Below are 13,791 nucleotides of genomic sequence, written 5' to 3'. Positions count from 1 at the left end.
TCCACCTGCAAGATTTTTTCAGAAATTAATTAACAAGTTAATTAAAAATATGAACTTGCTCTTCCCCTTTCTATAAACAGAAAGTTGTTCTATTGATTGTGTTGGTAAAGTTTACACTGGACTGTTCTTTTGAAAAATATGACAAATTAATGCATATAAGTTTTGCAATTTTATAAAATTGCTCGTTATTGGGCTAAAAGTTTTTCTACAATTCTATCCTTAAAGGCTTCTGAATCTGTCACTAAATTCTGAGGTGGTGTTGGATCAAGATGCAATTGATGTGATAATCCATGTCGCTCGAAATCCACATGGCCGAGACCTTGCCTGGAAGTTTTTTAGAGATAAATGGAAGATATTAAATACCAGGTAGAAATAAGAGTTCAGTCATTCATACTTGAATGAGTAAATTAAAGGTGACATGAGATATAAAGGCCCAACTTTTTCTGTTAAAACCAAGGCCTAGATAATAGAATGGATTTTAAAATAGTCAACTAATATGGGTGTTGCCACTCCTGTGAAACTCAGAATTATTTTAACAATTATATAGCATTATTCATGTTTTGAAGATTAAAAACTGTGATTATATATGGAAATGGGGGACTAACAAGCTTTAAGCAGTACAATTTGTGTGGAAAATCTATTAAACTGTCTAAGTTTGAAGACATATCATGAAACTTCTATATTCTGAATGTGTTGTATAAAAAAGATTTATAAATCAGATATAATTATTATTTATATAAAAAGAAAACTTTACTGCTGTAGAATTTTCTTTTATTTTTTTAAGGTTTTAAAAATTTTTATTTATTTATTTTGAGAGAGAGCAAGCAAGCATGTGCACAAGTGGGGAAAGGGCTGAGAGGGAGAGAGAGAGAGAATCCCACACAGGCTCCACACTGTCAGTGCAGAGCCCAGTGTGGGGCTCCATCTCACCAACCAAGAGATCATGATTTGAGCCGAATTGAAGAGTCAGATGCTTAAGTGATTGAGTCACACAGGTGCCCCTGTTTGAAGTTTCCTTTAAATATAAATATCCTAAGGCACCTGAAATAAAACCATGATTTAAATCATTGTATAATTCTAGGTGCAGTAGAATTCATTCCTCAGGCATCTTGTTTCATTGTGAGAATTCTTCAGCCTCAACTTAAGAAAATATTTCATTATGTATTTAAATATATTGTAATAAATGTTGATTTATTACTCTGGCAATCTCTATGGCATTTAAAAATTAGATATATTAAAGAGCATGTAGATGCCACATGTTTTCAAACTTAAATGTCCCCAAACAGTAAGCAGACCTATTGTTTTCTGTGTCTTAAAAACTGGTGTGTAAACTTTATGTTTTTAAGGTACACCTTTATCAGTTGCCCTTTTATAAAGAGTTCGATTTGAATGAGTGTGTCCTGTTAAAACACTTTTTTATCTATGGACATTTCATAGTCAGAAAGCACTGATATTCCTACAAGACACACTTGCCTTTTTGTATTTGTAGCTCGGAATTTGGAGTGATTGGAAGATTAGAACTTGCTTTGCTGTCGTGCATATAATATAGTGAATAGTCAGAGGGAAGGTAAAATTAATATATACAAGCATTTGGGCTTAAGGAGTATCAAATATCTGCCAAAACAGTTTCTTTAGGGGGTGCTTTTGTATATCAGAATTCAGTATAGTGGATGTATATAGTTTAGTCCCTACCAAAAAATGTTTGGTTCTTGAAATGCTTAATTTTGTCTCACTGAGAGTCTCTGATCTCTATCTGAAAGATAGAAAGTTTGAGATTTCAGCATATCTACAGATATGGAAGTGTTTATCTTGACAAATAAGATTGACTTCATCTGCTCTCACTCCTCTGTCAGTCCTAGAACATTAACATTCATTGAGGTGCTATCCAAGATGCTTCTTATTTCCTGCCCCAATGGTTTCAGCCCCTCCCAAATCTGTATCTCTGACTGAGACATTTCACCTAAATTCCGCCCTATGGTGGAGGGTTTTCTGTTTTGATCTTCTGCTGAGGTATACCTGCAAAGCCAACCCTATCATTTTCCTCTTGTCTTTCTTTCCTCAGTAAACAATCCTCCAATTAATCAACCCAGACATTTGGGAGACTACATATACTCCCCACTTTTTCTTACCATATGTAATCATTTGGCTTCGGATATTGTCAATTTAACACATCCTAAAAGATAAGCTCCACAATGCTGTAATGGTATCATTCGAAAACCTCTTATAATCGGGGCTGCACCTTTGCTTCCAAAAACTCAGAATCTTAACTCTAAGTGTATGATAAGCTGTGATAGGTATCCTTAGCACAATATAGATAAATAAATAAAATGAGAAACCTTCTCAACCCACTGACACAAATTGTTCCTTACTATTGATCAAGAGTCAAGAATTTATATCTGTGATACAAGGATTATGCGATCCAAATGAACAACTGAGTATAAATTAATTTAATGCCTAAGTGAAAAAATACTAACAGTTTGGGAGCATTTCAAAGAAATTTGGCTCAGTTTCTAAGCATGAAAAAGGAGAATGTCAATGATAACTGGCCAAACCAAAGGATCTGTGACATACTGATAATGCCCAAGCTTATCTTACAGTCTCATTTCCTTCCTTGGGATTTTTCTTCTCCTTATAGTGAACTAAGTTGTTTTAAGTTGAAAGTTTTAAAATATTTCTTCCTCAGGCCTTAGCTTGAAAATATTTTAATAACTCCTAAATCTTAAAGAATTCTTTTTTTTTTTACTACAACTTAGACCTCTTTAAAACACCTTGAGTCAAATCAGGTGGCATCTCATGGTGCCCAAGAGCCATAGCTCTTTTCACCTCCCTGGTTACCTAGAGAAATGCCTTTGAAATGTTAGAGATCTTAATGACAATGAGACAATGTTAGTCAAATGGAGCCCTTGAAAAGGATTTTAAAAAATTCTGTAGAGTAGTATTTCTTAAATTACTGCCTATATTAACATCAAGTTTTTTTTTTTAATCTTTCCAGGTATGGAGAGGCATTATTTATGAATTCTAAACTCATTAGTGGAGTTACAGAATTTCTTAATACTGAAGGTGAACTCAAAGAGGTAAATATTTTAATATGAGTTCTAATGCTTTTCTTTCATAAAATATGAAGTCATACATTTACTTTACCTATTTTTTTCAACAGATTTATATCCATTTCTTTAAAATGCACACACACACTCATTCATGCTAAAAAGACTTTACTCAGTTATTATTGGCAAAGGAATATCTATTATATTAAACATTAAATGCCTTCAAGAAATGTTTAAAGGTAATGTTTCCCAAACTGAAGGACTCCAAATCCACTCCAGAAATGTTTGATACAATCAGTTGAGCAACAACCCAGTTTAGGATCCTAGAAATAACAAAGCTATCCTGTCACAATGACTCAGTATTTGGATGCAAAGGATCAAGGCTGGTGTTATGGTACAGAACTTGGGTCTCACTGCTTTGTGGTCAGGCCTGTACACAGAGTGGATAATGGATGTGATAATAATGCTTCATGCTGTTTGTCTGTTCAGTGGAATGAATTCATATATATGACAGAGAATATATCTGATGATATATATTGAGATTAATAGTTTGTTTAAAATTCTGCTTGATGGGATCACAAATGAATTTCATTAATGAAAACAAACACATTTTTAAAGGACAGGTGTCCAGTTTGGAGTGTATCTAATCTTTCCTTCCTTTTCTTGCTGGTTTATTTCTCTGGAAATTTAAACCAGCTATTTTTGTTTTTTTTTACTATTAACTCACATATGTAACAGAGAGGGGTGGGAAATGAAGAGGAGTAAGTATGTAGGAGGGAGGAAACAATATAGATACTTTAAAATGATTCAGATGAGCTGGGCCTTTTCGTCCACTGCTCAACTTCGTTGTAGAATGTAGCTGATATTTGACATTGAGAATCATAGCTTCTTCAGTTCTCGCTGACGGGACGCCTGAGGCTGTGACCCAGAGCTAATCATATTGAGCTGCATTTCCCCAGAAGCACCAACCCTGGCACCCTCCTTACACCTTCTAATATTGCCCGATGTTGTATGATCAGCCCCTAATCACTCACTTGGATTCCTGCAACACTATGAGCTAAGCGAAGTCTCTGATTGTAATGATTTGAAATTCAGTTTTTGCCCCTGCTATGTGTTCCCAACCCTGAAGGATTTGGCTTTGAAAGCCCTAGCACATGTTTTACTGTATTTTTTTAATAAAGTAAGTTAAATGAGAATGACTTCTTTCATATCCATATGAAACAGAAAGAAAGAACAATTAAATGAATGATTGCTTCCAATTTTCTCTGTATTTAAATGAAGTACTTTTAATTCCTTGATTTTACATTCAATAATCGGTGAGTGAAAGACTCATTTGCTCACAACCTGTGAAGCTGCTGAAGTGAACACAGAAGTGAAAAATTTCTTCCACCCTTTCCTTCCCTTCTTCCTTCTCCTGTTTTGCTCCCTTCTATCTCCTGTCTTCTCTGCCTTTGTCTTCTTGCTGCCCCTCTCCTGTTCCCTCTCCCACTTCTTCCTCAAACTCTGTCTTTCATATTTTCCTTACTTCAGTAATACCCAGGCCATGAGAAAACAACATTTTTTAGTTTATTTATTTATTTATTTTGGGAGAGAGAATCCCAAGACTCTGCACAGTCAGCACAAATCCTGACACAAAGCTTGAACCCACAAACCATTAAGATCACGACGTGAGCCAAAATCAAGGGTCAGTTGCTTAACTGACTGAGCCACCCAGGCTTCCTAAGAAAACATCTTTTAAATGGATATTAATTTGGGATGCCTGGGTAGCTTAGTCAGTTGGGCATCCAACTTTGGCTCAGGTCATGATCTCATGGTTTGTGATTTCGAGCCCCGTGTTGTGTTCTGTGCTGACAGCTCAGAGTCTGGAGCCTGTTTCAGATTCTGTGTCTTCCTCTCTCTCTGTCTCTCCCCTGCTAATGCTCTGTTTCTCTGTCTCTTTCTTAAAAATAAACATTAAAAAATTAATAAAAAATAAATAGGTATTAATTTGATTTTATCATGCTGACCACTATGTTTTATTTATTTCACACATGTATTTCCACTTGATTTAATTGCCATTTGAAATGTCCCAAGATACCACTATAATGAAAGTTGCAGTTTCAAAATGGAAACTGAATTGTGGCTTTTATTCCATTATCCACCAAGCAGCTAACTTCACAATACTGTCTGTGGCATAAGCAGCGAATCCCTTCACAATCTAGCTACCTGTGCCGAGTTTCTAGTTTGACAAATGCTGCCTAAGGCTTTCCCGGAGTTTCATTTTCTAAACATTGTGTTTAGGATTGGGGACCACTGTTGCTGAGTGGTACCGGGTTTACTTCCTATTGTTAATAACCCCCTTTCATTAATATAAAAGCATTAGAAAATTCCAGACTCATTCTCTCGTAACCAATGAGCCTCAGAAGCAGAAAGCCCAATATGCTCTCTTTGGATAGGGCGTATTCTTATTTTCAAGAGTATCTTGATCAAAAGGGAATCAGCATCTTTATGAATTCTGAAAGCTCAGTTGAGATTTTAATGATCCCCCTCAGCCTTAGGGGCATTCAGTAAAGAAATGTGTATTCTTCCAAGCTCCCTCCCCCAAAACTGCTTTCTCATACCTGACACTGGCAATTTCCTTCTAATTACATGGCTCCAGCAATTTGAACAATATTTCTCCATGAAACAGTGTGTTATTTCCTTAATTTTAAACTAATGGAAGGACAACCTGAGGGAGCTGTGGAGGCCCTTGACAGTTTTTCATACTAATGTCTGTTAAGCAATTCTCTCCAGCACTCGTTTTTCTGCCTTTTTGAACCTAATCTACAGCATGGCTGGGGAAGAACATAGATCCTATGCATCCTAGACACCCCACTTACAGTTTATGTTGAAAATATGAACCTCATAATAGGACAATAGCTAATTCAATTCATTTATATAGGTACTTAGAGTATATTACGTTTTGCAATTTTCTCTACAAATATTTTATTTCATGATGTGTAAGGTCTAGGGTACCCGGAAATAAAAGGGTTTTTTTTAATGTTAAAATGTTTTCTAATAGTGAAATTAACAAACAGGTCTAAACATTTTATGCTAAGAACAGGAAGCACAAACAACTCTGACATCTTACTAAATGCTATTTTATAAAAATGTCTAAACTTGTAGCATTTTCAAATAAAAGCACAAGATGGCATAAATATTTAGGAAACACAATAATGAAAGCTAATAGCAGCAGCAAATCTACCAAAGAGCTGCAGAAAGAAGCAAACTGGAATGCCAAGTGCCTTCCATCCTCCCCTGTCCTATAAAGTCAGGCAGGGGTCTGGAAGGTGCTGTGATCATACAGTTAGATGGGCCAGTTAGATGGCTGCTCTCACATGTGCTTGACAGAAGAGCTGTGGAAGAATCTGGGTCTGAGATCAATTGATGCCAGCTCTGGAGAGTGAGCCATATGTGTTCTGATGAATAAGCTACTCCTCAGATTCATATGAGTCACTTCAGGCTCTCTGAGCTCATGAAAGGAGTATTTAGTGCACTTAAATAGTGATTTAGGAAATGAATCCCTGGGGACCCACCGCTTACTTTTTTTTATTGATAGTTCTTTTGCAGGGTAATCTGACCTACTCTTTGTGTCAATAACTCATTCATATTCAAACCCATAGTTTGTCTTTGAGGAACTCTTAAGAGTGTTACTTCACGTGTTTAGGATGGCTTGCTGCCTATTTCATCAAGGGGGCCAAGAGCATGTTCCACAGAATCCAAGTTGTCAAAGGGCCATTTATTATTATCTGGCATATTTAGTACTGCCTAGGAAAGTATGTAATAATGCAGAACATATTTCAAGAGGAGTATAATTTTTCCTGATTGACATATACTATGTGAATTACACCACTGTAATATACATATGTAACATATATGGTAGTATTTTTTTTGGTAATACACGGTAATATATACATGGTAATACGTAGTTTTATAAAATATAATTCAAAAACAGATCATAATGTTATTATTTGTTGCTTTAGGAATATTGACTGAATGTATCCAAACATATAAATACAAATGAATTATTGGATTAATCAGTTAAGGTTTAAAAATATAATTGAAATGTTTCTCTTCAACTTCCTTTTATGATATGTGGATGCATGATACAGGCAAATGTATATTGAAGATATTCAGTAAATTCCAATGTCTTCCCTTCTTCTGCTTAGTATGTGTAAGTTTGGTAAAATGTCAAATCAGTTTTAGGGGTAGCATCAACAAATCTTTGTTACATGTTGGATATTTTACATGTTTGTTATAAAAGCATAGTGATTGTGAAGTCTTCTAAAGGATATAGCTCTGAGAAATGGTTATCTACTGCAAATGCCGCAAGGCTTTATTGGAAAGTAGAGGATAAACTTTGAGAAAACCCATTGGTGTCATGTAATCAAAGTAATGCTGTTGTAAACAAACCAAACTACCAATGAACCAATTTTTAGATTAACTCAGAAAGATAGTTAAAAGTCCATTTTAACTGCATCCTCCTGGCCCCATATCTCCCTGTCCCTGAGTCAGTCTTGATGCACTACATTTCCCTCCTGGCATTTCCTCCATGTGGCACCCACCATGTGATGAATCACACCCCACACTAATTACACCACATAATGTTTCTGTGTTGCAAGTTGATGTTTCACATTCGCCTATTAGCATTGCAATTGTTGGTTGGTTGCCAGTTTCTTAGGACATATCAAACAGAAAGAAAAACTACTAGTGTTTAGTCTTAAAATAAAATCCCTAAACATCTCCAGACTATGTGAACTCTCTAGAGAAAAATCTTTCCATGAAAATAATAAGGCATTTTAAAATTATAATTTATTCTAATTAAATGCTCGATTTATCTGGCTAAATGAGTCTACATTCCTCCCTCATTCTTTGTAAGTCAAGTTACTCAGGCAATTGCAATGTCATTAACCATCCAGCTTTAATAGAACATCATTACTTTTTTCCAACTACCCAATAACTGATAATCTCTTGCCACCAAAGATAATGTCAAGCCCTCATGCTGTTTATTTGGGGGAGATAAAGAATAGTTTTATCTCTACCAACAAAGGGACTTTAACCCTCATATTCAGTTTTTAAGGCTACTTTGTACCTTGGATATGATTCATAATTACAACTAGTCTTTGCCACAATCAGATCAACATATATGAGAAGATAAATGCATCTCTTTTAATATTTATATATGAAAGAAGCTGAATTTGGAGCTCTTTAACTGTAATGTCCACTCTTTTTTTCTTCCAGTTCCAAAAGAAACTTTACCTCACACCTAACAGGCATGATTTGTTGTATTGCATTTCCTTAGTAAGCTTGCTTCACATATCAAATATGCCTTCTGTAGGGATGGTGGCCCTTTGTTTCCACATGCATTCTTGTTTATATATGTTGGCCATGAGTTTTTTTGAGACATACATTTTCACTGTTCTAAAACATTTCTTTCCAGCTCAAGAACTTCATGAAGAATTACGACGGAGTAGCCGCTGCCTCTTTCTTGAGAGCTGTGGAGACTGTCGAGGCCAACGTGCGCTGGAAAATGCTCTATCAAGATGAGCTCTTCCAATGGTTGGGAAAAGCTCTGAGACACTAATATCTCTCTTATAAACAATTCAACTCAGAATTTTGGGAGAAAGCTGCTTTATATGGAACGAGGAAAATGTGCTATGTGGAAAATGGCCAGATTTTCAGTGTTAACGTGTGGGAGGACATTTTTTTTTTTTAATTTTTGGTTTTGGGGGAATTTTTTTGTTTGTTTCATTCATTATGTTTTGTTTCTCTACCGGGTGTTCTTCTCTAAAGAAACTCTTGCAAGTGAAACTAGCCATGACTGCTTCAGCTGTACATTCCTTGCTGTACAGGACCAAATATGATAGTGGTGCATGTAGATGTTGCAGTCAGTTTGGAAAAACATATTCAGAATATTTTGTGCATGGTTGTATGGTCCTGCTGTGTTCAGCATGCTTATTTAAAATGTCCAATGTTGTACGTGAATATATGTTACATCCAGGATGGGCATTATACAAAAGCACAAAGATTATCTATGACAATCAGTGTTGCAATGAAAAAAAAAACTAAAAAGGAATTATATTCTTAGTCCTGGGTGATGTGAGAGGTAAAATAGCCCTTGAAGTGATCAGTGTCACTTATTTCAGCACTTGGATTGTCTTGCAATGATTTCTGTGTTGCTAACTCATTTTCTTCGAGTTAAAGCTGTGTATATGTTTTAAAAGGCATATAGATAGTGTATGCATATGTATATGTACATAGGGAAGCCCTATATGTATATAGTATGTTGTACACTGCACTTGTGCAAAGGATCTCTTCAGATCAAAGAAACTTTATCTCTTTTTATGAACTTATGCAAACTTTGAAAACACTTAAAAGAATTTATCTCAACACTAGCCTTCCTGACAATTTTCTGACTAAACGTCTCAACTGCTATAGATTTTTTCATCTACTTCCTGAGCAATGGTCTATTCTACAACATGAAAATGAGTTCAAACAGAATTTATGTATAAACACTCTTCTAATTCTCTAAAGTGGCAGCCTTGTAACCTAAATATAGATTCTGTCATCATTTTGGTCAAACTTACTACTGCATCAAACAGTTGTGTGCATTTACAAATTATCAGTGCTGAGAAGGTGTTTCTTTTCCATTTTGTTTGTTTTTCCATCTCATGGTGAGTGGTCCAGAGGGTTGAAAATGCTCTCTGTGTTGGTCTTAGTGTCTGTGTCAATCTAATCCTCCATTAGTGACCGTACCTCAAGTAGGTCTGATACCATTTAATGACATTTGATGCAGATCGTGCCATCCATTCAGATGAAAGTTACTTTTCTTGAGCAAAGCTTTTCCTTTGGCATTGACAGCTCTCTTCTGCCAGGGAATTTTAAATAGCCCGTTTCATGGCTGTGTGTTATGTAACACAAGTGCTTATTTTAAATGGCATTCTCACCCAGTAGGCCAGCTCTCCAAACGTTGCTTAGATGCTCCAAAATGAACATATTTTAAGTTTGCCATTATAAAATACCAGCACAACTACAGGACCTAAGCCAAAAGTCTGTGGACCACTTTCTATTTTCCTGAGGTTTTCTACCCCTCCAAATATCCTTGCAAATAATTGAGAGAGATATTCTAATAGTCACTGAACACTGAAAAAAATAGGTAGTTTAGAAACCAGAGCCATAGATTTATTTTGAGTTTGTAATAAAAAGTAACAATTTCCTAATTCATTGAACAAGCATCACCTAAAATTGAATTTTATCTTTTTAACAATTAATATCCACTACTCATACTTAAAATTTTCAGCACTTCATTCAATTAAAACACATGAACTTTAAATACATTGTGTGGATTTGTGAGGCATGGTAATACTTAGTATTAAATCTAAAAGCCATCCCACTGATCAGAAGTCATGTAACTTAACTGTACTTACACAAATGTAAAATCTATAAGGGACAGATGTTAAGACATAAAAATAATAAATATCACACTGCCGTAAAGGTCCAAAACATGTACTGTATCAGCATTGGATTCATGTAATAAGGTAAATAGATAAAAAATTAGAGGTGGATATCTTTTTTTGTGTCATGAATTACTGAAAATTCTTAGTAGTTGTGACATTCTTTTGAGTGAAATCACATTTCCAGATTTGAGTTAGAAAGGCTTTTATAGTTATTTTTTCCTCCCCACTGTTAATAATCTTAATCCTCTTTCAGTATTTTAGTGGCCTTGAACAACTGGTTTAGCTACAATGTCAAATCCTCAATGTGTAATTATGTGCAATGTTCAATACCTCATAGAATATTTGTTCAACAGTATCATAGTGTCAATGGCATTGAGATGGGATTTGTGTTCTACATATTTTTTCAATAATTTGTCCTTTCCAATGTTGAAGATTATATCAGGCTTTAACGTTTTTTAGTTGTTTAAATAAGTAATATTTTCAAAATAATAAAATGACCAATGATATCTCTTGGAATATTCTGTAAAATGTAGTTATAAAATTCTATTTTCTACATAGAGTTTTTATCTTCTTCTCTTCTTCGTATGTTTTACAAATCCTATATATGCATGAAATAACAAATTGGTGGAAGTGCCAATACCCAGGCTTACTACTTTACTGTGCCAATATATGTACCACAGCAAAACTTGGTTTCAAGTAGATAGGATGAAATTATTTACCATACTGAATATTAACTATCACTAAGTACCTTGTAAATAAAAAGTGTCCCCCATTTTGACACATTTTTCCTTAAGATTTTTTGAAAATCTTTAAGATTAAAAAAAATAGATAAGCACAACCTGTAAGGTTAATATCTACAATTCTAGGTTTATTCCTGAGTTTCACAAACTCAGATTTTAACTGGAGTTTAAGCTGACTGTGGTTTATGTTACCTCTGAGATATTTATATCATAGGACTGAGCTTTTGTGGCAGTTATGTTTACAGATATAACTAATATCTTACGAGCTTATTCAGATCATATTTTTAAATTGCACTTTATTTTCAAAGAGCTTTACACATACTGTGTCATTTGGCTCCTTTCAAAAACATAATAATTTATATTAGCCCCCATAGTCTGATGAGAAAACTGAGGTTCAGAGTAGAAACATGCACCATTTAAAATGATATAGTTGTTACTTGGGAAACAGGCACAGTAACCTTAGGCTTTCAGTAAAACCTTCCTACAACTAAACTAGAAAGACATTTTTGAAATACCTCTACCCATTGCATTAGTTCAAGATTTCCCAAATACCAAATGCAGCATCAAAATATGGGATAAAATATGTCTACAATAATTATATATCTTTTAAAGTCTGTGTTTCTAATCTTCGTGATGTCAAACAACTGGATGAAACGTGCATCAGCAGTTCACGTTAGTCCATACAAGCAGCCCAATATTGTGACAAAATATAGTTACTTGATTATAGTTTCCTTTTTTGATCTTTTGGTGAACACTGTTCAAATATGACTTTTAAATGGTGATAATTTGCTTTATTTTTACACACATATTTCTCTGAAAAGCTCTATCTGTAGTAACAGATGGTCAGACCCCAGATAAAATGGTTTCCATCGAAATCAGGGAAAATAATATTCAGGGAAATGTTTATAAATCTATGCAGACTAAATTGTGAAAAAACGGTGTTTGTGCAGCTGCAGTCCTGGATTAGATGCAGGAAAGGAATTCCTAAAGAAGTTTACAATGATATATTTAATTAAAATCTACTGGCTATAAGAATTTTAAGGAATATTTTTTCTAAGAAATTTAAGACCTAAAATAGCTGCATTATTCTCAGGATGACCATGAGGTAACCACATATACATGTTAAAGGAGTAGTAATAGTTTATAGAATGAGAAATTAAGATTCCCTCACCTGTTTTGTTTTGTTTTGTTTTGTTTTGTTTTGTTTTGTTTTGTTTTTCCTTTCCCAGAGGTCATGGCTGGATTAGAATCATTTGACACTGCTAATTGTATAGGAAAAATATTCAATTTAATTAATTAAACAAATACTTATTGGACACATTTTATTTCACAAAGCACGTTGTGAAGGGAAAAGAAGGAAGAGTAGAATAAGGCCTGAAGGAATTCACATTACAATAAATGAAACCAACACAAATCATAAACCAATCTGAATAAGGGCAACATGAAAAATAATTACATGCTACTGAAGAGAAACTAGATTATTTTTAGGTATAGATAATCTGCAAGTATTTTTGTATAGTAGTTTTCAAAACGTTTAGGGTACGTCACAATGTCTGGTTTCACACCACTTAATTGTGTTTTACAGACAATGTGTAATGTTTAGAAAGTATAATAAAACCACATGGTTTAAACTTTACAATTAGAATATAAATTGGGATAGAATTTATCTTTAAGAAAAGCTATTTGAGGAATTTAATAATATCAGTAAGTTGCAGGAAGAATGTTTAACCTACTTAGGTAAAAGTAGTTCGAGTTTTCTACCATGGTTTTAGCATACTATTTGTATATTCACAACGTGCTAATGTTAAGTTAATCAAATTTTCCTTAAAGCAGGTTCAACAATTCTTATCAGAGGAGCAATAATATATTTGTTCAAATTAGTATATGTGAACTTTTGAGTACAAAAACTTTCTTATAAAGTGTTCTAGAATTTTAAATTTCAGTTTAATAAGAGTAACTTTTAGTTCTATTGCTTCGTAGTTATAAGGAATTTCTATTAAAATATTTTGTTTATTGTAGTTTCTATTCAGGGAATTCTAACAAAAGGAAACTCTAGAGGCTTTTATTTTTAATTTAATTTTATGAAATCTTATTTCAAAGTTTAGAAAATTTTTAAAGAGTTTTACGTACTAATAGGCAGCCGGTGAAAATATGTTCTAATTTTAAGTATATTGCATGTGTGTAAGTATATGCATTTTGTTTATTTTATTTTATTTTATTATTTTCATTTTAGAAGGGGAGGGGAAAGGAGCATAGGGAGAGAGAGAATCTTAAGCAGAGCCCAACACAGGGCTTGATCCCACAACCCTGGGACCACAACCTGAGCCGAAATCAAGAGTCAGATGCTCAACGGACTGAACCACCCAGGCGCCCCTGCATTTTATTTTTAAAATAAGTTTTTCACAAATAGCTCTTTTGGTGGGCAGTATGATTTTATTCAGATTTTGGAAACATAGTACATTAAGGGATTTTATTAGGAATATTTAGAACTTTAAGGAAAGGACATTGAAGATGCCTATCTTTTGCACATTC

General features: G+C 34.3%; 1 protein-coding gene across 1 annotated transcript in view; it reads left to right on the top strand.

Moving 5' to 3' along the window:
- TRHDE (thyrotropin releasing hormone degrading enzyme) overlaps nucleotides 1-11,025 on the top strand; it is a 370,712-nt gene extending 359,687 nt beyond the window's left edge. Inside the window, exons 16-18 of the mRNA XM_029955451.1 lie at nucleotides 226-366; nucleotides 2,993-3,074; nucleotides 8,503-11,025. Coding sequence (XP_029811311.1) covers nucleotides 226-366; nucleotides 2,993-3,074; nucleotides 8,503-8,646 — 367 coding nt within the window. The 3' untranslated portion in view covers nucleotides 8,647-11,025. The remainder of the gene's footprint in view (nucleotides 1-225; nucleotides 367-2,992; nucleotides 3,075-8,502) is intronic.
- Nucleotides 11,026-13,791: the final 2,766 nt, after the last annotated feature.

Source organism: Suricata suricatta, chromosome 10 (genome assembly GCF_006229205.1).
Source record: "Suricata suricatta isolate VVHF042 chromosome 10, meerkat_22Aug2017_6uvM2_HiC, whole genome shotgun sequence".
Taxonomy (NCBI): domain Eukaryota; kingdom Metazoa; phylum Chordata; class Mammalia; order Carnivora; family Herpestidae; genus Suricata; species Suricata suricatta.
Note: the sequence above shows the minus strand (reverse complement) of the source record. Positions and strands in the feature narration are given on the sequence as shown.